Here is a 26,000-nt window from a genome sequence, read left to right on the forward strand (position 1 = left end):
TTTATTATATATATATATATATATACAACACAATCTAAATATTTTTGATTCTGAGATTTTCAAACTAATTTTTATTTAAAAATTGAACATTTCAGTAAATAAATGTTTTAAATTATACAAATTTTAATTGTAAAGAATTTTAACTAGGAGCTTATTAAAATATATAATACCTCCATAATTAAATGATACATGCTGACAGGATCTTCTCTGTGAAAGGTCATAGCACATGGTAAACTATTCATTTGTTGACTTAATTCTATTAACTTTGGTTTATCTGGTATGGAAGGGGTGTCAAATACAGGTTGCTGCATACACAGTTGCGGATATAATGGTTCTATAGCAATACTGAAAATAAATCATTGTTATAATATAGTTGTTATAAAATTAAGTTTTTATATAATAATATACTATCACTGCACATTGGGTTGTATATAATACAATAAATCTGACTTACTGAACCTATAACCGATGCGTATCACTCTTTTTCTTTCACAAATCAAACATTTTCATAACCCCTTCTGGGTTCTTCATCAGGATAACAGCTGGATCAAATACCGATTTCAAAAATTTGATGAAGAACCCAGAAGGGGTTATGAAAACGTTTGATTTGTGAAAGAAAAAGAGTGATACGCATCAGTTATAGGTTCAGTAAGTCAGATTTATTGTATTAATTAAGTTTTTCTTGAATATATATTTGGAAGCATCTTCCAAAAAAATTCTACCATTGTAAATTACTGTAATTATGTTAATTATTAACTGAGAAATATGCAATGTACTGTACTGTACATCAACTGAAATAGGAAATGTTTGAGTTTCACCTACCATCTGTAAACAAACATTTTTCGTCTGTTGCCTCTAGGAAGCCGATAAACAAAAATGGTAACTCTGCAACAGAGAAACCATTTTGTTCACAAAGTCAGTCATCGTTTTGCAACATGATTTTTGATGATTTTTTATTTTCACAGACAATTTTAAAGTGATCCACATTGTAAGGCTTATTGTCATTCTTGTTACACAATGATGACTGATTCTGACTTTATGGACTGCAGAACAGAAAACACTTTCTCTGTTGTGGAGTAGCCATTTTTGTTTATGGCTTCTTAATGGCAGTAGACAAAAAGACATGAATGCAGATGGTAGACAATTACTCTATCAATTAATGTACAAAATATACTTCTCAGGTAATAATTAAACATAATTACAGTAATTAAAATGGTAGCATTCTTTTTGGAAGACCATGTAAAATAGAAAAATGAATACGGGTGGTTTTAATGTATCATAAATCTATATATATATATATATATATATATATATAACCCATTCAATGGGTGTCCATCTGTCCCGTAACCGTTTGATAACGGACACTAGAGACGCCCCTATCGTGTGTCATATTTCAAACATTCAAATTAACAATTTTAATTAGAATTTAAATTAACAATATAAATTATTATAATTCATTTGGCCCATAAATTATTATTTGGTCAATATAACAATATAAATAATTCAGTATATTTGTAACAGGAATTTATTATTTCAGGGGCTCATATCTCACGAAGGGTCGCAAGTAGGGGTATGGTTCCTTTGACTTTATTGTTCACACAGGAGCTACAGTTTGGGGGGTCGCCACCTCTTCATTCGGAGGGTAAATCTTACCATTGGGACTTTAACAGAGCTGTATAGCATATTGATAGAAACAAAAAAGTCAAAGGAACCGTGTCACATGGAAATTTGTAAATAATGCCCACTAGGGGGCGTCCCAGGCTACTAGTACACAATAAAATAAACATAGAGTTAATTTTGAAGAAAAATAAAACAAAAAACAACAATAGTCATCATAAATAAATGCATCTAAAAGCAATTGTCATTATTTCAAGAAACTGTGTATGATAAGTTGAGAGACAAATAAAAGAAAAATCTAACAGAATATAGAAACAATACAGAAATAATGTAAAAATGATGCAATCTATATTTAAAGCAATAAAATCTTAAGAGATTAAAAACAGAATCTGTCACAAGACAGCAATAAATAAACATAATCAGTTCTCAATAAGGTGAACTTGTTTTTCCAAACAAAAAACATCACCTTATCAAAGAATAACAAAAATGTTTTTATTTATTTAAAATAATCAGAAATTACAGATTGACACTTTCCAACATGTTCTAACTGATTAACTTTTACCGTGTTTCCCCGAAAATAAGACAGTGTCTTATATTAATTTTTGCTGTGAAAAATGCGCTAGGTCTTATTTTCAGGGAAAGTCTTATTTTTTCCAGGAAGAAGAATTCACATTTATTATTGAACAAAAAAATTCCCAAGTCGAACTTAGACGAGAGTGACGTATATCCGGTGTGTCGAACTGTCGCCTTTTTATAGCGTCAACATAGGACTCGATGACCAATTAGTGCTTACTGAATTGTACACTATGCAAATGTCATGTGGCGTGATTCCCGTTCGACCAATTAGCCATTACCAGCCGTAACGTTATGCAAATCTGTGATTCCCAAGCCATAGTCTTATGCAAATCATGCCGTGTGGCGTAATTGTCTGCTGACCAATCAGTGGCTGTACTTTCAAAAAGCCAATGGCCACTTTCAACCATCTGTCGTTACGACTAAAAAACTTCGCTAGGTCTTACTTTCAGGGGAGGTCTTATATTTCGCAATTCAGCAAAATCTGTGCTAGGTCTTATTTTCTGCGGATGTCTTATTTTCGGAGAAACACGGTAGTTCAATTTCATCCAATTTATCAAATATGACTTAGGGAATGCCAGTTTTATTATACATTTAATAATGTAGATGCATAGCACATTTAATTTCATTTGAGCTGGTAACTAATAGAATACATTCTAATTCAGTAGCAGTTCATCTTCACTATTAGAAGTATCACAGTTGCCATATTTTGCAACAAGATTGTTAATTCTTTAGAGAAAAGTAAATCACTATCAATGTAGTCATCTAAGTGATTTAAAAAATTTCCAATTGCTTCTCAGATTAGATGGTCTAATTTTTTTAATATACTTAAAACTTATTATATATATATATATATATAATAAGTTTTAAGTATATACTTATTATATATATAATAAGTTTATAATTTTATATATATACTAGCATTCCCTGTCGCGGCCTCCCCGGCTCTTATGTACATATAGAACTTTGAAAATTTGAACTAACTGTTCATTAATTATTTGTGGATAATCCACTTTGTATGTGAAAACCCATTGAAACTCTGAATAAGATTATTATTATCTTGCCTCGCAGCTCTTCGCATTATTTATCAATCAATCTCAAAAATATTCATTTGAGATAAATTCAATAACTATTTCGAATATTTTGTACAATTACCCGCAGAAATTAATCCGTAACAATTCGAAAACCCACCATAAGTACACGTACTGCCATCTAGCGTGATGACATTACTTTTTTAATTCCTTGAAGATTAAAATTTAATGTCAGTTCTTCAAATAGAATAGCAAACTTCAATAATAGACTTTTCTTATAGACAGAAAGTATTAATTTGTGTGTGTAAATTAATTTGTGTATTAATCTAGTGAAGAGAGAGAGAAACACAGACAAAAATCCATTGCAGTTTTATTTAATTAATAAAAAATCTGTAGGTTTGATCAGTGGTAAACATTCCGGGGATCATAAAGATGCTACAGTTAAAATTTGGTAACGATTGGTTCAGTAGTTTCCATGATTAGTGGTCACAAACAAAAAATGCGTTCTCTCTTTATATAGTAGTATAGATATAATATTCTTATACATGAACATTCAATGAATGATCATGTATATTATCAAAAAACTTATTTTTTAAATCAGTTAACAATAGTTTCATGCTTAATTAAGAGAGCACCATCTGGTGAATTTTAGTTAAAAAATTTTTCTAAAGTATCAATGACAAATTAGAAGTTTACCTTATTAATCAATGTTTTCATCTGATCAAGAACTGACTATATTTTAATAACTAACATGATAAATATGTTTCAGTCATTTTTTAATGTCTAATTAGCATCCATAAATCTAACATATCTTTAGGTGAACTTGTAACACATTATGAATCTTCCCTAGTTTATAACTGAAGAAATTTTTAAGTAATTACTTACTTTGTACCAGTGTTTTTCAACCTTTTTCTAAACACGGACCGGTAAAGTTATAGATAATTTTACGTGGACTGGTAATTATATGTGACAAAAAATTATGCTTATTTATTACACTTATATAAGCTTGTATAGAGTTACTGTACATAACAAAGTACTTACTGTAACTTTATATTACTATTTAAATGTCACTTGTAATCAACTGCAAAGGTGTCAGAATAGTCACATAATTTTTGTGGTCCAGCATTGGTCTGTGAACTATCAGTTAAAAACACTGCTTTATATTACAGTCATGTAACAATAATGCAATTAAACAATGCAACAAGATAGCATCTGTTCTTTAAATAAACTATAAAAAATCTTAAATTATCTAATATCTATTAAATTCTCTATTATCTACTGCTAATAAAGATTTCTCATATATTAATGTAGAACTGGATTATTGCAAAATACATTAAAGAACTAGCCTATTCCAGTAACTGTTTTTATTTTATTTAATGCTTTCTGCTATCTGTGTAGCCATCTTCAGGATCAAACACTTTTGAATAGAAGTCTTTAGAGTTTAAACATAATGTTCCAAACAGGAATTATCTAAAATACATAAATTGAAAAATAAATAAATCAAAAATATTATAAAATTGAGGATACAAGTAAAAATGTACAATGATGAAATACAAAATGAAATATTGTTTTAGTCTTTGGTATCATTGTCCACTGTGTTTAGGAGATATTTCTGAACTTTTGATAAGCAAGTGGCATCCTTATGGTTTACGCACAAATTCTTAATACTATACTTATATATGTATATTTTTTCTAGAGTTTTACCTGCTTGCTGGTCCCCTTTAAAAGTTTGGATATATTAGCACAGTATTAAAAATTCATGCATAAACCATAACGATGCTGCTTGTTTATCAAAAGCTCAGAAATATCCTGTAAACACAGTGGACAATGATAACAAAGACTAAAAAAGTATTTTGTTTTATGTATTTATTTATTTATTTTATTCTGTATAGTTTCATCATTGTTGTACATTTTTACTTCTATCCTCAATTTTATAATATTTTTATTTATTTTTCAATGTATATATTTGTCAATTTATGTATTTTAAATAATTCTTGTTTGGAACATTATGTTTAAACTTTAAAGAATTCTATTCAAAAGTATTTTATCCTGAGGATGACTAAATAGATAGCTGAAAGCATTAGATAAAAACAGTTGCTGGAGTAGGCTAGTTCTTTAATATAATAAAGATTTCTGAAATAAATATGACTCAAATTAAAATAGGCTGTAACGATTTTAAATCTTTTTATCATAAAAATAATAGATTATTTCAAAAAAAAAAGAAAAAGAAAAATGAATACATGTTAAAGGAACTTGGAGCTTATCAACATAAAAGTTTATTTTAGAGTTCTAAAAAGCACTAATATGTGGGCAGACAAATAATTGAATACAAATTTTATTATTGGAAAAAAATTGTCTAATAAAGCTAAAACTTAAGAATAATTGTTTAATCAAAATTGAAATTGTATATTTATTTTTAATTTATTGATAAACTAGCTGTTACCCGCGGCTTTGCCCGCGAGGATTATGCAAGCAAACCTCATTTATATTCAGTATTTCAACAACCATAGTAATTGTTATATAACACCTACCGCTGAGAATAATGAGAATTGCCGAGAATCAAATGAAATGTTTTCAATTTGATCAATTTTCTGGAATGTTTACAATAGTTCTATAATCGAGCCAATATGCAATAATAAATTTGAATTTAAAACGGTTCGAACATTTGGTTAAAAAATCAAAGTATATAAAAATATTTATAACAATGTCTGAAATGTTATCAATTTAATACATCTAAGTACTCAATGAAAATTAAACATAGTTGAAAACAAAAAAATCACATCTAAAATAGTGCAGTAGAAGCTTTAATCCTCTCCCTCTCCTCCCCGCAAGAGAATTTCGAAAAATCCCTTCTTAGTGTGCATTCCCATGGCATACCCTACTAAAACACAGATAAAAACAAAAAATCGCATCTAAAATAGTACAGTAGAAGCCTTTCTTCCAGTTAAGTCTTAATCCTCTCCCTCTCCCCCTGCGGGAGAATTTTGATAAATCCCTTCTTAGTGTGCATTGCCATGGCATATCCTACTAAAACACAGATAAAAACAAAAAAATCGCATCTAAAATAGTACAGTAGAAGCCGTTCTTCTGGTTAAGCCTTAATCCTCTCCCTCTCCCCTCCACCTGGGAACTTCAAAAAATCCCTTCTTAGTGCGCGTTTTCATGACATACCCTAACTATGTACCAAAATTCACCTCTTTAGGTTCAGCAGTTTGCTCTGGGCAATGATGAATCAGTCATTCAGTCAGTCAGTCAGGGCAAGTAATTTTATATACAGTAAAACCTCGATTATCCGGATTGTTCAAAATAAACAAAAATTTTACAAATTTGCTGATTTGCACTTGGCGAATTACAACACTGTTTATGTACGTGATAGAATGAATAACATTTTTTGTTTTAACAACGTCTCACCCGGCACAGTGGTCATAAACCCTTAAATATATTTTGCGTCATAATAAAAATATAACTTGACATACGTATTTATAAATAATATATACTCAAATTACATCATTTCTATAACCAAGGGCGGCGTAAAGCATGGGCAATGTGGGCCACCGCCTATGCCTTGCGGTCCGAAGGGCCTCGCGCCTCAAAGGTTTATGCAGTATATTTTTTCATCGCGTTCTCGGCTTTTAAGCCGAGAACGCGACGAAAAAATTTTACTCGTCATAAAACAATAAATAGTTTGTCAAATTTTTATTCATAAAAATGCAGTTTCAATTGCTTTTTATTTTATAAAATCCGTCTTCTTGAGCCGCCAGAGGGCCCTTTAAACAATAGCTAGTCTGTTAGCGCTGGTCAGTAGTAGTCCAAATTTAATACGAACGTTTGTTTCTTGAAAATTTGATCACGATTTAAATACAGTATTTATTTTTAATATTACCGATATGTCATCGAAAAGAAAATGTGTTGTATTATCATTAAAAGACAAATTAAAGTATTTGTTTCGATTATCTGGATTTTTCCTTATCCGGACTACCTTCATCCCCAAATAGTCCAGATAACCGAGGTTCTACTGTATTTAGATTAATATATACATAATTGATATAACTAGGGATATTTGTTATTATTTTTATATATAAATTATTGGTTTATTATTTTTAAAACTAATAAGTATAAAAAATATATTATTTCCTGCCATTTTAGAGTTCTACAGTTAAAAAATACACTTAATTATATTAAATTTAATAAAGTCTATATTATAGAGCTCTTTAAATATATAAACACAACTTTGAATTTTTAAAATATTAAAAATATATTAAAAAAAATAATAAATGAAATTAACAATGATCACTAATTTGTAATTTAAAATATTTTTAAAAGTATTTAATTAAAATTAAAACAAATTTTTACCTTGCATCAGCTTGAAGAAAAACTGCTATATTACTACAATTAGCTGAGCTACCCATACAACAGACAACTTCACCATTTTCTTGCATTATACAAATCATTTCTTTGGTTGTTTCGGGAGTGCAATCAGTAAAAAGTGATACCAAAAGTGGAACATTATCTACATTTTTTATATGTGGTCTAATATTTTCAATGCCTTTTGGAAGTTTAGCCTATCAAAATAATAACAAAGTTTTATATTAATATTTTTAAATTAAAAAATTATACAGTTTGCAAAAAATTGCAACTTTACTTTCATTACATAATCATTTATATATAAAGTAAATTTTGAATTTATTTAATTTTAGAATAGTACTAAACATGAAACTATTGTAATTAAACAGAAATTTATTTTTCTAGTGAAGACTTCAGTTGCTTCACTGCATAGGGATATTTTCCCTTATTTTTATATCTTAAGATTTTTCTCCTTATTCTGCAGTGTTGAAGGCAATGGGAAATCATGCTCATTTATCCCAAGATTGATAAAGAGTAGAACATCCAGAAAATGAGGGAATAAATGAGATCCAAGTTACTTATATCTGTACTGTACTACATCAACTATAAAGTTAAATCTAACTTTATAAATTATAAAATCTCTTTTTATTAATATACTGCATATTATATTTCAGATTCATGTGTCAGTTTTCTATGAATGTAACAACTTTGGAATTTTGGTACCCCCATTATCTTGGTACTCTAGGCATCTTGGTATCTTGGCCCTTAGCCCCACCATTTTCATGACTGCTTGTACCTGCCAGCCACAGGAAAGACAATCCTTGCACTTGCCAACATGGAGAGGCCATCCAAGAATAAAGCAATCATCATCAATTGCTTTGTTCTTGTGTTTTGTTTGTTTTTCACACCTATTTTCTGTTTTTATTTTCCCCCTAAATTCTGTTAGGCATTCTCAATCATGTCAGGGAGCACAGACATAGTGACACATTGTCACTATGAGCACAGACTCCATTGAATATCAAAAATAAAGTCATGGACCCATATATTTAAAATTTAAATGGACCCTCATTACATTTTTGGATTCCTTATCGCAATTAATGAAAAATGGCAAAATTTCATCAAAATCTGCCAACCAAATTTAGAGAATAAACTCAATTCTACACTGGTGGACAAAACTTAAGGACAGATGCTATTTTCAACAATTACAGTTAGAAACTGAACTGTAGCAGACTGCTGAAATATGCATGAAATCGTGATGCACTCTGTTATGTAAAACATATCCAAATGTTTAAATTTCGCACGTGTTGGTCATGTGACAGCACAGATAAGAGATTCCAGGCAATCTGCGTGTGCAGTCAGTTCTCGCTGGATGTGAAATTTGAATGGGAAGGAGTGAGTTACAATAATGAAATTTTGGACATGTCTTTCAGGCATTATTTAGTAATTTTACTCATTGAAGAATAATCGGAAAGCCGGAAGAAAGGCTGCAAATAACAGATGTTGCCGAAGAATTTAGCATTGCTTACAGTATCGTTTCTAGGCTTTGGGCAACATTTCTAACTATTGGAATGTGCAGTAGGTGCAAGGGGGAGGTCATACTAGCAGTGCAATGCTCCAAGAAGACCAGTATACTGTTCTTTTAGCAAAAAGGAACTGATGCAGCACAACTAGTGAACTGGCAAGTCATTTACAGGCAGCAACAGGAACTAAGATATCCCATCAAACTGTTGCAAGACATTTGCGAAAGAAAGGACTATAGACCCAAAAACCTGTTGTGTATGTCCCACTCTCGAGAGTTCACCGAAGCACCTGTTTGCAATGGTACCATCTGCATCACAATTGGACTAATGATGACTGGGCTACCATGCTCTTCTCAGATGAGAGTAGATTCAGTCTATCATCTGATTCTAGATGGCAACTGATATAGTGTGAAGTTTGCAGTACCTATCGCCCCAAAAATATTCAGTAAAGGGATCAACATCTGACTTGCAGTATAATGGTCAATGACTGCACGGACCTGTATGTGCTTGACCAAGGGACCATGACTTGCCAATGGTACATTGATGAAGTTCTGCTCCCACATATTTGATTTTCTGAGGTGCTATCGGTGAACAGTTTCGTTTTATGGATGATAACACACCTTGTCATCGCACACAGGCTGTAGAGGTGGGTCTAGACAGTGAGGATATTCATTGCATAGTCTGGCCACTTCATTCTCCTGACCTGAATCCAATTGAAAATGTATGGGATGCCTTGGGGAGATGTATTGCTGGTCAACAATGTCCACCGACAAACAAGGAGACCTTCATCCATGCATTGAAAGAGGAGTGGGATAACTTGCCTCAACAGCTGGATCATATTGTTCTGAGTATGTCATATCATGTACAAAGTTGCATCGCGCTTCACGGTGGCCATATCCCTTACTGACATGACACTCGGGATTGTTTGTAGTAAGTATTGTGCATTCTTTGTACAATATGCACCTTTTACAAAAACACCCTCTTTTGACATCCTGTGTACTTCCTTTCAGTATAATTATTATATTAAATCATGTTGAATATGCTGTCAATACTATTGTTTTCCTCTTGGTCTACAATCAAGAGTAGTTTTTCATATACATGCCCATTTTTTAGGTTAGAAGTTTAAAATGTCAAGTGGAAAAAATTAGCAATTTTGACACAGAACAGAAAGAAATGGCCTTTCTGTTGGCAATGATGAGAGTTTAAACATTGGAATTCTTTGCCTCCAATCATTTCAGTTCACTGCAGAAAAATTAAAAAAAATGTCCAAAAGTTAGGAATGTTATGAATAATGAGGGAGGATAGTAGTCTGTACAGTACATCTGTACAATTTGTAACTGTTTTTTGGTTGAGAATAAAAAATTAGCATAAAACACTACAGATTTATGTTACAACCCAATACAATAAAAATTACATTTTTTCGTACTAATTTATTTAAAAACTTTGCAAAACTTTACATTGCATGCTTTATTTTATACATTTTATATATTTTTATTGTATCTTTTGTATATACTATTTTTATTTTATATATTAACATCATTTAAATGTGATTTAAATGCTAATAGCAATAAGTTTTTAAAGAAATACTCATGTTAATCATGCAAGATATTCATTGAGAGTTGTTATTTGTTTTGCTAAACTGTAAAATGAAAAACTTACTCTATTAGACATATCAAATGTTACTGGTGCACTTTGTTCAGTACTTTCTGTCACATGACTTGGAGAATGTGAAAGATTTCCTTCTGGTTCATCTTCAAGAGAATATTTATCTTCCAACTGATGAGACATATCAAGAGTCAACAGTTTTTTATTAGTCATATCACTACTAATTAATCGGGGAGAATGATCTGATATGCACTGTGGTAACATTTGATCCCTATATTTATATATTCAAAAATAATATAATTAATGCAAAACAAACAAATAAATAAATACAATATATAATGTAATATTTGTTTACAATAAAATTGTTTTATTTCACTATTCAAATGAATTTATAGCTAATGAGAAAATTAAATTATTATTATTATTTAAATAATGACAATATTTAGGTATTTAACTCTCTAAATAAGGATAGTAAATATTTATTAAAATTATATTAAAATTAAATTACATAAAATTTATTAAGTTTGAAATAAGCCAAATTTTATGTGCACATAAAAGTTTAGTTTATTAAATTTTTTTTATTTATAAGTAAAATTTAATAAACAGATACAATGTACTTAACTAACAGACACAATATGTGTTTTATAAATTCATTTCTACTTTTTCTTAAATAAAATTGTGCTATCCAATAAATTATAGCTACAATTTATAAAATGCATAACTTAAAAAATATATTAAGAACTGCAAATTTTAAAAGATGGCAATCTCTTAAAAGAAAGTACAATAGACCCTCCTATAACACGGGTTCCTATAGTTCAGATTCCTATATCATGGCAAAAAAATTGTGACAGTATTCATACAAACATGCAAAAAAACCTCCTATAATTCGGTAAAACATCATTGCCGACTCATGTCGCGACAGGAATTTGTTCGAATCTAGATCAATAGTGAATATTGTACAAACCGTTCAGTTTAAACGAGCAGCGGACCTACTAAAAACCATTTATTATTTAATGTCCACAAAAATTATATTTATATTAATGATGTCTCCAAACTTCAGCAAATTTTTCACAAAAAAAATAACTTATCAGGAAGCATGCGAGTGCAATTCGATGACAAGCTCCACAACGAAAACAAGCTTAAGCAGCGGCGTCGTCGAACGGTGCACACTTGGTAAGTAATCCTACAATTTTTTGTTTATAGCATAGTTTATATGGATTATTCCCAAAAAATTACATGTATTTTGGAAATGTTGAGTCGAATTAGTCTAGAATTGATTAATTTTATGGAAGAAACCTTTCAAACAGCTGTAGTCCATAAACTGCATACGTGCTGGGCTGTGATTGGCTCATGTATTTAAGGACTCGTAGAAAATGAATTCATAAAAACCGGAACGTATCTACCGTGTTATAGGGGGGGTCAACTGTACAAATGAATTTATAAAATGTTTTCTATCAGGTAAGACAGGAAAAGTGTTTCCTTTTTATATTTATTATTTTTTTACAACTTTTAAAAAAGTTGTAAAAAGAAAGTCAACTATGCTATATGATTTTGTGTTCCTGTGAGGCAAAAATATATTGATTCTAGCCATTTGTAAATCTGTTATACAAAAAAATGTGTGTTCTCTATAATTTAAGTGTTTTTTGGGAAATTAATTTAATGTACAATCTTCTACTGTTGGTTTTAACTAAATAATTTTATACTTATATCTTGACAAACACCAATGCTGTCATCAATGCAAATTTTGAAACTATTCTGATAATTAGTTTTTCTTCAGAAAAATAATGAATGAATGAATGACATTTACTTATAGACACATCACATATTAAAGCCAAACGATTGATGGATTATATCTGACTATATTACTACTATTATTAATTAAATGCTAAGTAATTTGGCACTAGAGATAAATGTTATGTGCCATCTCTTGCTAAATTTAATAATTATAATTAAATTAATGTTTTAATAATTAATTTAGAAGATTCTGGGAGAAAAGAATCTGCCTGAAATGGAACTCGAACCCACAACTCCTGCTTAGTGTGCAGTCACATTTCCAATTACATTACCAGGACCTTCATCTGCATAGTGTAACTGACGATCCAGCAATTGACAATCATTAATAATTCAGCAATCATTTAACTTTAATATATAGCTATCAAGTTTAAGATGTTTATATTTGCACATCATATATTTTCTAATGTTCAGCTGGATTTTGTATAGAAATTATTATAAAAATAAAATTAACATTCTTATTTTTTTTATAATGGTAGTAATTTTACAACATTAAGTAAAAATTTTGATATCTATAAAGCAATTTTAATTTACCGTATATCTGTGCAGATAGGACGACCTTCAGATAAGACAAAGTATAAATTTTCGTCAAAGTTTTATAGTTTTAGCATATATCTGTCCTATAAGACAACCCCCAAACTATCAAAGGCCTATGAATTTAGTTCAGATCAGCGATCATCATCTACATAATAACACTGTATAGCATATACAGAATTACAGTAGAGCCTCAATTATCCGACCCCCGATTAACCGACACCTTGGTTAACCGACCGTCCTAGTCGGCAAATTTCAAATGTCCGCTAGCGATGTGGCGCTACAATATTTGGCTATGTCTTGGCTACTTTAAAATTATTTTTACGTGTTTTAGCTGGCAACACTCATTCGACCATGAAAGGGAGCCAGTATTTAAACGAGGCTTAATTTTCTAATATAATAGCGACGATTATTATTTTAAAAAATTTTTGTTAGTATATCGCTATTATATACTAATTAGTATATCTATGATATACTAATTAGTATATCGCTATTAACCTACTTCGTGTAGGTTAATAGCGATATACTAATATACAAATTACATGGGATATAATAATATACTACACTAATAATGGATTTTTTCATACTTTTCGGTTATCCGACTTTTCAATTATCCGACCAATCCCAGTCCCCAATTGAGTCAGATAATTGAGGCTCTACTGTATGTCCAATTTTTTGAAACAACTTCAAATTTTATTTTCTTGCATCTGGCATGCAGCACTGCCTTGCGATTGTTGCAAACATTCACACTGATTTGGTCAATGACCTTGACTATTCAGCAAAACGTCATATGGGCTATTCTATTTTGTGGTCACACGCTACTTTCTACCAGTAAATAATTACAGTTTGTCAGTTTTTTTATAAGGGTTTTAATTTATATAATTTCAATTTTTTTTTTGTATCTGTCCTATAAGATGACCCTGGATTTTGGGGGTCTTTTTTATGATTAAACTATCTTCTTATCTGTGCAAATATACGGTAATAAGCTTTTTGAAGGTTAGCTTTTCATATAAAGCCATTCAATATGAATTATTTGAAGATAATGAAAAAATTTAGTAATAGTAATAATAATAATAGTGCTAAAATTAATTTATAAAATTAAAAAATTAATAAACTTTTAATTTAATAAATGTGAAAAGTTAATGTGAAAAGTAAATACCTAGAGGTTGCTGAATGTGTATCAGACATTGAGTCTTCACTTTTTGAATACATACTAATTTCATCTTCAAATTTTACAGTGGTAATATCTAGGTTTATTAAACTTGGTGCACTTACACATCTAGCGGGCTGAAAAAAAGTTTTTAAATTCAATAATATTCAATTTATAAATTATGTGATAAATGTTTCAAACAATAGATAGAACAAATGAGATATTAATTACAATTTTCAAGCATTGTATTTTAATTCATGTACTTGTTTTTTCCTTTCCTGCATCTTCTTGAAATTCATTTCATTGTTTTGTGCTTATTATAACAGGTAATAAGCCAAATTTTATGTGCACATAAATGCATATTTCATATTGATAGTTTTGTGTATATTTACTAAGATTTTAGCTTTCCAAACTGTTGATCAACATTTTATTGTTGTCCAAATTTTGAAATATTGCATGTTTTTTGCTAAGACGAAAAGAAGAAAAACCTAATGTTTACTGCAAGTATTACATGAGATTCTAATCAGACATCTACCAATCTTTAGGGGGCCCATACCCTAAACATCATTGTCACTAATTTTAGTGTGTGGTCCCTCAAATTCAATAACTCGTTGAATTGGTCATAGCCGTTGTTCTTAAGTGGGGTTAGGGAAATTTAGCAGAGCTCCAGTGACTAGGAAAAAATTGTTTTTAAAAACCAGGATTTCCAAGAATATTTTGAAAACAATAATTTGCAGACACACTGGCTTGATAAATTGTTTAAAATATTTGGTTAGTTAGTCATGATATATGAATGATAAATTTCCAATCAGATCATTTCCCAGAATTCCAATTTCCCCAGCTTTGGATGCATAAAATTGGAACATTTGCAGCACAAGGTCTTGACTGTAGTTTATTATTTTTGTGTATAAAACACAAAAATATCAGTCTGCCATCCAATTATAGATGAGTGCACAAAATTTAAATGTTTCAAATTGCCCAGCAATCACATTTTGCATTGCTATGAAACTTATTTTTCAAATTCTCAAAATTCTCTAATAAATTGGATTAGTTAATAAAGAATGGAATAAAAACTAATAACTTTGTCAATTATCAATCTAGGGAAGATAACATATAAACTAAGAAATTTTCTTTCTAGGTTCAGGGAAAACCTGCAGATGGATCCCATATAGTTGGTTGTTGTTATTTCTTTTTGATATTGTTAGCTAAGTACTTTTTCTTGTTACCAGAGACCACTTGTCATTAATACAGTTTCGTTTTTGTTTTCCGAATAATATTAAGCTTGCTGAAGTGTATATCTGTAAATACGTCCTGATTTGTTGTGAATACTATTAATATTTATTTAATAATGGAAAAAGAGATTTCTAAAAATGTTTTAATGTAACAATGGGTAAAAGATCTTAATGAAGATTGCACTGATGGTACCACCATATTTTTGTCTGACTTATCAGTGGACAACAGGTTGCTCCAAAAGATTTCTAGTACAGTAGCAGATGTCAAAAGAATATAATAAAAGATGCTATGACAGATATAAGAAAACACCAGAAATGCAGTGAGTCTTCAAAAACACAGGAACATGATCCTTTCAATGAAGACCTATTTGAAACAATGCTTGCAGCAAGAATTTCATGAAATAAACTTAATGATGAGCATTCCTTGTGAAATACTAAAATTGAAATGTTCCCTAAAAAATATTTCAATTAATACAAAAATTAATAAAATGGCCTAGGACAATAAATATATTCACAAATCAAAAGAAGCAACAAAGGTCTTCACATCCTGCCTCTATTTCACAATCTCAGGAATAAAGCAGTCTTTATGGGTGGAGTTGATCTTTTATTTCATGCTTCTTGTTCTCCTCATTATGTAAAAACATTTAAAAACAGATGGAAATTGTTTTTAAACATCTGCTAAACATCTATGAAAAGTTTTTAAATGAAATTTTTAAGGATATTGGAAATAATGATATTTGGATACTGGTGGATGAAACAACAGATGCTATTGATAATGTGTTGCTAATGCAATAGTTAGAATCCTAAAAACACTGTAAAAAAGTTACCCTACACTTAAAGAAATAAATTATGAAACTGTAGCTTGATTTGTGAATGAGGCTTTATGAATGAGATATTCTGTGGTCAGAAAAGATCCAGCATCATAAAGTGTTGCTGCTTGTGACAGACAGTTCTGAAGAGATGGTAAAGCAGCTAGTGCACTAAAAAAAATTTTTTAATCTAAATTTAATGCACCTGACTTGTCTGGCTCATGCACTGATTTATAGAAATCATTAGGAGCAGTTTTTCTGATGTGGATAGACTAGTATCTTCAGTATATAACATTTTTGTTAATTTTTTAATCAGAATAGAACAGTAAAAGGAACAGACAGGAAGACTTCCCCTTCCTCTTGAATCAGTACAAAATCCATAGAAAGTTTGAAAAGAGGAACACCTTCTCTTTCCCTAAATTCTCTGCAAAATACATAGACAGTTTAGAAGAAAAGGGACTGTTTCTTCAAAAACAGAATTTGATTTACAAAAGAAAAAATATTATAAACTCTAGATCTTTCAGAAGTTAAATCTGTGGAAAAGTTTAAGTCTTCTTGATAAAAATTCTACCTACAATGCTTTAAGAACAATTTCTGCCATTCTTACAAAAAGAAAATCTAGGTTTTGCTGTGGACATTTCCCCAAACCAGATGCTGCATCATAACTATGCAAGTGTCATGTATAGAGGTAGAGATTTTTTTTTGTGTATAAGAGATTATTGACAGACTAGTGCCATAAGTTTTCTGTTCAAAATTTAAATAAAATATTAGCATGTTACAGTCACAATAATTTAAGATGTAAGTAAATACAGATATCCCCTGTATAACATGGTAATTAGGTTCCAAAAAAATGCTGTATTATGCAAATTTGTGCTATACAAAATAAAGGACTAGTACAAAACAGGGTTAGGTTCAAAAAGTTAGCAAAAGTATACTATTCTTTTTTGTAATTAAAAAAATGTTTATTAAAGCAATAAATAATTAACTAACAATCATAATCAAAAGTATTGCACATTAGTTTTTTTTTCTGTGCTAAATAAGGATGTTTTCATTTTGGCAAAATATCATCATCTTCCAAGTTTTTCTGATGATCTTAATCTGAAGTATCAGCAACATCTTGATTTTTCTCTAGTTTTTTCCCCATAAAATCTGATATTTTCATTTGCTTGCATTTGCCTAAGAGATCTTTAAAAATTTAATCTTTTAATGCAGTAGCTTTTAATTTAATCTCCAAAAACAAAACACAGTGACAGTCTTTTGGGTTCATTTAGAGCACCATCACCAATGACAGCAACACCTGGTTTTAGTAAAGCTAGAATAGGAAATTAGAACAAGCAACAATAAAAAATTTTGTACAATCAGTTCTCATTAATGAAAATTGTGTGAAAGGCAAGAAACAACATTGAAAATAGTTGTAAGCTTCTTGCCTGTAATAACTTAAATAATTATCTTAAATTACCAATTGGTGGAGATTTACAAGGCTTATAAAACTGTATCAAAGCAATAGAAAATCAAGATTGCAAGAAGAAGAAGAAGAAAAAAAAAAAAAGACTAATTTTATTTATGGTATGCATTTTGGTCTTTGCTAGACTCTCTTCAGCCACTATTATATAAATACAGATACCTGCAATATTTAACTTTCAAGTATCTGTATTTATGTAGGTATTTAAATTGTAATCTTGATTTTCTAAAGTTCCAATACAGTTTGAGATAATTATTTAAAACATAGAAAATTTCATTATTTTAAAATCCATGGGCAAATATGAGCCAACATGAATGCTTACTTGAATAAAAAGTATCTAATAACAGTGTTTTCACTTAAAAATTGTGATGTTTTGTACAAGGGTGTCTCCAAGTCTTAAATCATGTTAGAGCGAAACCATGTTGTAAGAATGCCATGTTATATGAGGGATACTTGTATTTTATTATATTTTAAATTATAAACAAAGTAAAACCCTAAAGATATGTAAAAAATGTGTATCATTTTAATTAATTAAACAACGTTTTTATGCAAATTCACTGGTAATTTTATTAATTGTTGTATGAAATTTTCCATACTTTTATGCATATTTTTATTTTTTGTGCATATAATCAATGCTTAAGAATTATATTTCCAATCTTGGTTTAAGTCTTTCTGAACCAGTAACAGCATATATTACATAATTAAATCTAGCAATTATCATAATGAGAAACCTGGACAAAAATTATTTCAGAATTCAACAAAAAGAGTCAAATTTTATTAAATTATTGTAATTGCTTAATATTAAACTTTATAGTCTAATAAATTATTGGACATAAATAATTATTAACTAATAAAACTATGACACTTTATCTAGTTAAAACTAAAGTCTTATTTAAAACTTACAAGATGACCTTACTGTCTCGGAAATTCAGTTCAGGATGAGACTTTGCAGGTTATTAGTATACCTCAAGGACGTCCACCCAGAAGAATTGTAAAGCGCACTAGCCAGAAGATTCCGAGAAAAAGGGCTCTAAAGTTTTAAGCACAGCTCATATACCGGTCAATTTTACAATATGGTAGCACAGTGAAATGGCTTAGTCTGTAGCGAACTCGCTTACAACGTGGGCGATATATGTTTGATCCTAGCTTTGGCTAACTTTTTTTTTATTTTTTAAATTGTTTTAAAAATTATAACAACTTTTAAATAAAGTTAATGACCTAAAAATATTATCAATTAAATCATAAATAATTTTATTTTATCCCAAACTGAATTTCCAAGACTGTAAGGTCCCTTGTTAGTGTTGAAATTAAAATATTTTTAAAAACTTCTTAAATAAAAATTTTGAAATGTTAAAACTGAAAAAGTTAATTAATGAGTACTTTCAATAACATAGATTACACAGAATGATTTACAAAACATTTTAAATATTTAATAAAATATTACAACAAAAATTCAAAGGAAAATATCATTGAATACAGTATTCAATTGTTTATATTACTTCAGTAAGTATTTCAGCTATTTCTATTTTAAGTATTTTGATAAATTAAATTTTATCAAAATGCACTGTTACAATGCACTTACTTTAGTACCTATGCAATCATTTGAAGTTTCTTGCACATTCTCAGATGATGCTATTTTATAATGTAATCCAGCAATTTTAGATTTTGTTTGAGATGATGTTTGCTGATTTGTTGAACCATCATTTTCTGTTCTAAATAAGTATTGTTCATAACTTATTTAAATTCCTGTTAAACTACTAAACAAATAAATCATTTGTTTTATATATTATTTTAAAAATTATCTACCTTGTTCCCTCACCAAGCAGAGAAATATGGCAATTCCAACCAGATTCCAGTCCCATTTTTTCTGAGAAAACCTGTAAAAATTTATTTCATGTTAATCTACATAAAATATACATAACAGAAACATTTCAAATTATAAATTCATATAAAAATAAAACTACAATAGAGCTCCAATTATTCAAATTGATTCATTCTGCAGATGATTTGGGTAATTGAAACTTTAGATAAGTGGATTAGGTGGATTAGCATGTAAAGATGAAATTACAGAGTAGGAGCACCATATTTTACAAGTATGATATTGATTTACTCATCAATGCACAAGTAGCATCATACTGATTATTTGGATCTGTCACAGCAAATAGGTGCATGACATAAGAGAATTTCTGTCTGACATTAGTGGGAGAAAGGAGGGCAAATGGTGGTTCAGGTAATTGGACATTCAGTTAATTGGCATTCAAATAATCAGAATTCTACTGTAATTTAATTTAAAAAGCTGCCTTTTTTTTACTAAAAAATGCTTTAAAATATTTTATCCTACTATTAATGAAATTTTAGTAATTTAATGAAGAATTTTTTTCTTTTCAAAAGAACAGAAATTTCAAACTTAAACTAATCCATTAACTAATAATCAAATGATAGAAACATGTTAACTATCAGGCTAGAAGTTGGTTAATTATTTATATAGATATTGTGTACTTTGTTTTGACACTTGGAAAAGGCCAATGGCCACAGTGTTGTTTCAGATTAAAGATAGTCAGTTATACCATTATCTTGTATAAAACTTAAAAATCAGAAATAAATTAATTTAGACTATTATTGATATGTGCTTCTTGTCTTTAATTACAGTAGAGCGTCGTTTATCTGAATCAATTGGGAACTGGTGTTCTTCGGATAACTTATTTTTCGGATAACTGATAATGTACAAAAAATATCCGATATTGAAATTTCTCTCCGTTGCGTGTCGCTTCACGTTGAATTTTCGTCAATGTTAAGCCTAACGTAAACTTTTTAAAATAATAATTGTAGCTACTGTATCATTAAAACTTATTTCTTTATTTTTTACAAACAAAATAAATATCTTGAAAAATATAAAAACCAAAAATTTATACTTTAGAAGTTAATCTAGTATCAAAAACATTCGATTCAGCATGACACACAGTCCCCAGAAAAACACTACACAAAAGTACCAGTGCTGCCAGCTAAAACACACACACCAACAAAAAAATATTGGAGTAGCCCAAGATATAGCCAAAGATTGCAGCGCCACAGCACTAGCGAAAATTTAAATTTGCCGATTGGAATGCTTTTAGTTAACCGACGTTTTGGATAACCGACACTCTACTGTACTTATATTATACTTTGTCCATTTTGAATGTTCTTGTGAACTAGGACTGGTTATACTGAGGGAAGAGGAACCCACAATTTCCAATTAAAATATATTTACTTTAACTTGTAGTAAATATATTTTAATTGGAAATTGTGGGTTTCTCTTCTCTCAGTATAACAAGTCGTAATTCGCAAGAACATCCAAAGTGAACAAAAGTATAATATAATTTAGACTATTTTGGAAAAAAGATTGATATAGAGCAAGATTCAAATCCACAACTACTGCTTACCATGCTGATGCATTGACAATTACACTCTCTTGGTCTCTGTCTAATCTTTGTTTCCAGATCACAGTTAATTTACGAGATATAAATTACACCATAATTTACATTACAGTAAGTTAATCAAGTAAAAATTTATGAGAAAGGTCAAAAAAGAATTAAAATAGTTAAAAGAAATAGGTTTCAAAACATGGAAATTTGCAAAAAATCTGGAGGGCAAATTTGACACAACTCCAAATATTTTCCCTTGTTATATAACAAGTAATGCATGCTACTTCTGTTGCCTTAACTTGTAAACTATCAATTAGCTCATTGATAGTTTACAACAAGTTAAGGCAACAGAAGTAGCATGCATTACTGTCTTTGATGTTATCTCCCTATTCCTGTCCATTAAAATACAGCCATTCTTCTGTGCACTCAGGGATCTGTTACTAAGCCGTGAAGGGGCCGGTATGCATCATAAATATGTATTGGAACTGACGCACCTCTTATGCTATTGTGAACCGCTGGGGGGGGGGAATTCCTCTCCTTTCCGGCAGTTGGTCTGTGACCTACTTTCTTGTCAAGGATGGCATTTATGTTCTGTTACGCATTACGCGAGTGGAGGAGAGAGAGTCAGAGGGGCCGATGATAAGATGATGGCACAGTCGAGTAAAGACACCATTTAAAACAAAACAAGAGTTTATTACAAGCATCTACGGAAAAAATTTACAAACCTAATTACTCTAAGTTCCGTTATAACAACATATCCTGCTACTGCACGGATGGCGGAGAGAGAGAGTTTACAAATATGCATTCATACCTCTTTGCATATATCAGTGGGATATTCTTCCGTAATATCGTCCAAATGGATTTGGGGTTTGGCATAAGGTTCTACGGTGCTGTAGGTCTGCGATGGGGAAGACAATGTCCGACTTTGACGTTTTGACTTCGGCGATTGGCGACTCCCCAAGAGGGGAAGGAAAAGAGCTTTTATACCTTTTGTGGTGGGAAAATTAGTCAGGTGATCAAGGGTTTTAGCAAGTGTGGGGTTAAAAATGGTGTTAGAATGACAACAATATGACGAATTTTGCCTGTAAGTGTAAACTATGCACGGATTCCTCGTGAGAATGTTTATATTAAGACATAAAATTCCCACGAACTCTATATTTCAATTTTGTAGTTAAGGAATAAAATTCTTTTATAAATTAACTAAACTTTGAATCTCACATCATATGTGAGAAATCAGGGGCATAAGAGTGCTTATGTCACTTACTGACACACAGTCGTTAGATTGGCTCACTTATTCTTTTAGGAGGGCTTTAAATAAAAAGGATATTGACTGTGAAGTCTCTATCCAACGTCAGAATCCTAGACACCAGTTAATCAGTTATTTTACATGCGGATTAACATGCATTTATGAATCAATATGGAGAAGATGAAATATTTTGATTCAGACATTATGAGACTTTACTTAAAGATAAAAATATTGATAATTTAATAAAACAACAACATTTACAAATTCGACCTTCAATATATATCTATAATCTTGCGGAGAGAGAGATCACATTTCCAGTTAAAATCATACAACCTCAAAGTATATTCTTTTATCATCTTCTTAATTTCAGATCGATGCAAATGTTCTTATCTTTGGTTAATTCTTCGGCGGCACTTCAATAAACATTTTCTTTAACTTTGGAAATTAGAAATAAACTTTGTATGAACTTAGGAGTCGATTATGGGCGTTGGCTGTGAGGAGTGGGTATGGAATACGCCCTTCTCATATGAATTTTGTGGCGTACTCCTTGAATGATACTAAAAAATCCTCTTTTTTGATGATTTTCTCCAATACAATTCTCCAATGAGAGAATTGTATTATTTCCACGTGTTTAGGAAGAGTGGGGGTTTACAGAGGGGTAACTGGACTGTATGTGACTCAAAATTTATGAAGATAAGGAAAAACAAAAAGGATGTAGAACTTCCGTTGAGAAGGAAGTGAATTTTACCAGTTTCCTTCGTTGAGTTTAAATGAAAGAATTTAACTTAAAATTCTTTCATTTAAAATCAGAAATATTATTTCTAACATTTATGGATTTGACATCAATTTCTAATTAAAAAAAGGGGGTGTTCAGAATCTCACACTATACCTCGTTCTTCTGATTCAATAACTGTACATATTTACAAAAGCAAAGAGTACCTATGGGCAGCCCCATCTCAGGAAACGTGTGCAAATTGGTTGTTCAACAATTGGAGCAAAAGATCATACCTCTATTCCTACCTAACATCCTACTTTATAAAAGGTATGTGGATGACATTGTCATTCTTTGGAAGGCTGAGCCCAACATAAATGATTTCATAAATTCAATGAACAAATACCCATATGGCCATACTATCAAGATGGAGCAGAAGAGTGACACAAATGCGCATTTCCTGGATGTCAGCATTCGCCTTGATGCACACAGAGTGCAAACCAGCATATATTACAAACATAGCTACATACCAATATTTATTCCATCAAACTCTGCACACTCTTTTTCTTACAAGATCTCTGCATTCTGAGCCCTAACTAGAAGGGCTTACACCCACCATGCTAGATGGGATGATATTGTGACTGAATTAAGGTGCATTGAAAACAGTGGTAAAGCGCGTATACAGTAGAAGCATGATACGTAATTTATTGAGCAAATACGCCAACTTGCTAGTGGCAGACCACACTCATACCTCACAGGTAAAGCCTTATAACACACATAATCATAACAGTAACCAATCACGCACTGTGGTGCAATACAACCAGCACCTAAGATCCATTTATAAGAAAACTGCAACACATAAAGACACAAAGATCGCATATAAGAGATCTAACACAGTTTATGGGCTGTTACACAATGACAAGGGCAAGACAAAAGAAAGTTGGGCACCGGGCGTCTATATGGTTTATCTCAGAGACCACAGATTCCAGTGAGATCTAGTTTACATCGGATCCATGAAGCACTCTCTAAATAAAAGGTTACAAGAACGCGGGTATGATATTGCCAACCAGACACATACCACCATCCTAGTGGCCTATGCTACTGGCCCTGAGATACAAGCCAACCTCCAAAAGGCCAGATTGGTAAAAATGTCTGATCAAGTTCAACACCTTTGCAACCTGAAAGCGTTAGAAATATACAAAGCAGGCCTGATTGGCAACTGCATTAATGCAAAGGATGCCACTAATATTTCATACACATGGTGGTGGTGCTGTGAAAAAAATAACGGGAATAACACTAGCTAGTAGATAACATTTCCATACCAGTATTTACATCTTATTATTTGTGTGTGTGGATGTAAAGATATTTTTATCACTTTATTAACATGTACAGTAAAAACTGTTTTCCAAGATTTAAATATTTTGGAATTTAAAAATAATTTATAAGCACTGTGTTTGAATTTCCGGTTTTGAATTTATACTGGCCATTAGCCTGATGAAAACCAAGTTTATGGTCGAAAATGTTTGTTTTGTTTAAATTTGTTCATACTGGGATATTAAAAAGGGATTTTTTGTGTTGATTTATCTTTCCAGGAGTTGTGCGAGAGATTGTTTTTTTTATTCTTATGTGCTAATGTTGGTTTTATTGAGTGATATATTTATACAAACCCAGTTTGTGAGATATATATCTTTTATTCAATTCTTCGTTTATAGTAATTATTTATTTATATATAATTTCATTGGAAATTTAAAGTAGACATCGTAAAACCATAAATAATATTGCATTAAACATATTTAATTAATAATAGGCAAAATAGAGGCACAATTTATGCACACATTCATTTACATATCAAAACATGTATATATTTATACATATTCACATTCATGCAAGTATTTGTACAGCACAGCACAATTATAAAAATTAAAATTAAGAACTTACTCTGCTTCGCAATTCATTTTCTTTGGAAAAATGAACAAATCGAATACAAGCTTTGTCTAACTGTTCTATTAACTGCACAAAATCCTAAATAAAAATTATATAATTGAATTATTATTCTATGAATAGAACTTTTAGTTATTTATATAATAATTTAATAATTATGAATCCATATTAAAAAAATTTTCTTTCAACAAATAGAAAATTTTAATTTATTTTATTAATCTATACTACTATATAGAGAGACAATGTATTTTTTGTTTTATTCCAATTTACCGCAAATACTACTGAACCAATTGTTACAAAATTTTAACTGTAGCATCTTTATGATCCCCAGAATGTTTACCACTAACAAAACATACAGATTTTATTATTAATTAAATAAAACTGCAATGGATTTCTATCTGTCTATTTGTCTCTCTCTTCACTAGATGGCGACACATAAATTAGTACTTCTTGTCAAGGCATTATCTATAAGTGTATTATTGAAGTTTACTATTATATTTGAAGAACTGACATTAAATTATAATTAGTTAATTAGCAAAATCTTCAAGGCATTAAAAAAGTGACATCATCATGCTAAATGGCAGCACATGTACATACATATGGTGGGTTTTCGAATCATTATGTATTGTGTTCACAATTCATCAAGCCTAGCTGTATTTGCATGAGTTTTATTTGTTTGTGTGAGCAAAGATTATGCCTACTCAAAAACAACAATTCCTTGGCACAAAAACCTCTGAAGTGCTTTCATTTATGAGACTCTTAGACTATTTATCATCAGCTAATATTAGGTCTATAGATAAAATATGTGATTATTGCAGGGCTATGAAGTGGAAGAATGAATCACAGGAGATTTGCTGCTCTTCTGACAAAGTTAAACTGGATATTGTACTTGCTCCTGAACTTTTCTATCACTATTAAATGGGACTCATCCTGACTAAACATTTTTTAAAGCACAATAGGGTCTTCCAAATGACAAGTTTTGGTGCCACTGAAATACTTGAAAGAAATTTCATGCCAACATTCAAAATTGAA

The 26,000-nt window shown here is 30.4% G+C and overlaps 1 protein-coding gene across 1 annotated transcript in view; it reads right to left on the reverse strand.

Moving 5' to 3' along the window:
• Window positions 1-26,000, reverse strand: part of LOC111628145 (transmembrane protein 94-like) — a 114,635-nt gene that overhangs the window by 12,405 nt on the left and 76,230 nt on the right. The window contains 7 exon segments of the mRNA XM_023371884.1: window positions 171-345; window positions 7,575-7,783; window positions 10,745-10,961; window positions 14,175-14,302; window positions 19,251-19,380; window positions 19,475-19,545; window positions 24,966-25,049. Coding sequence (XP_023227652.1) covers window positions 171-345; window positions 7,575-7,783; window positions 10,745-10,961; window positions 14,175-14,302; window positions 19,251-19,380; window positions 19,475-19,545; window positions 24,966-25,049 — 1,014 coding nt within the window.

The sequence above is a fragment of the Centruroides sculpturatus genome, unplaced genomic scaffold (genome assembly GCF_000671375.1).
Source record: "Centruroides sculpturatus isolate CEXI.00-Female unplaced genomic scaffold, Cexi_2.0 scaffold65, whole genome shotgun sequence".
NCBI lineage: Eukaryota > Metazoa > Arthropoda > Arachnida > Scorpiones > Buthidae > Centruroides > Centruroides sculpturatus.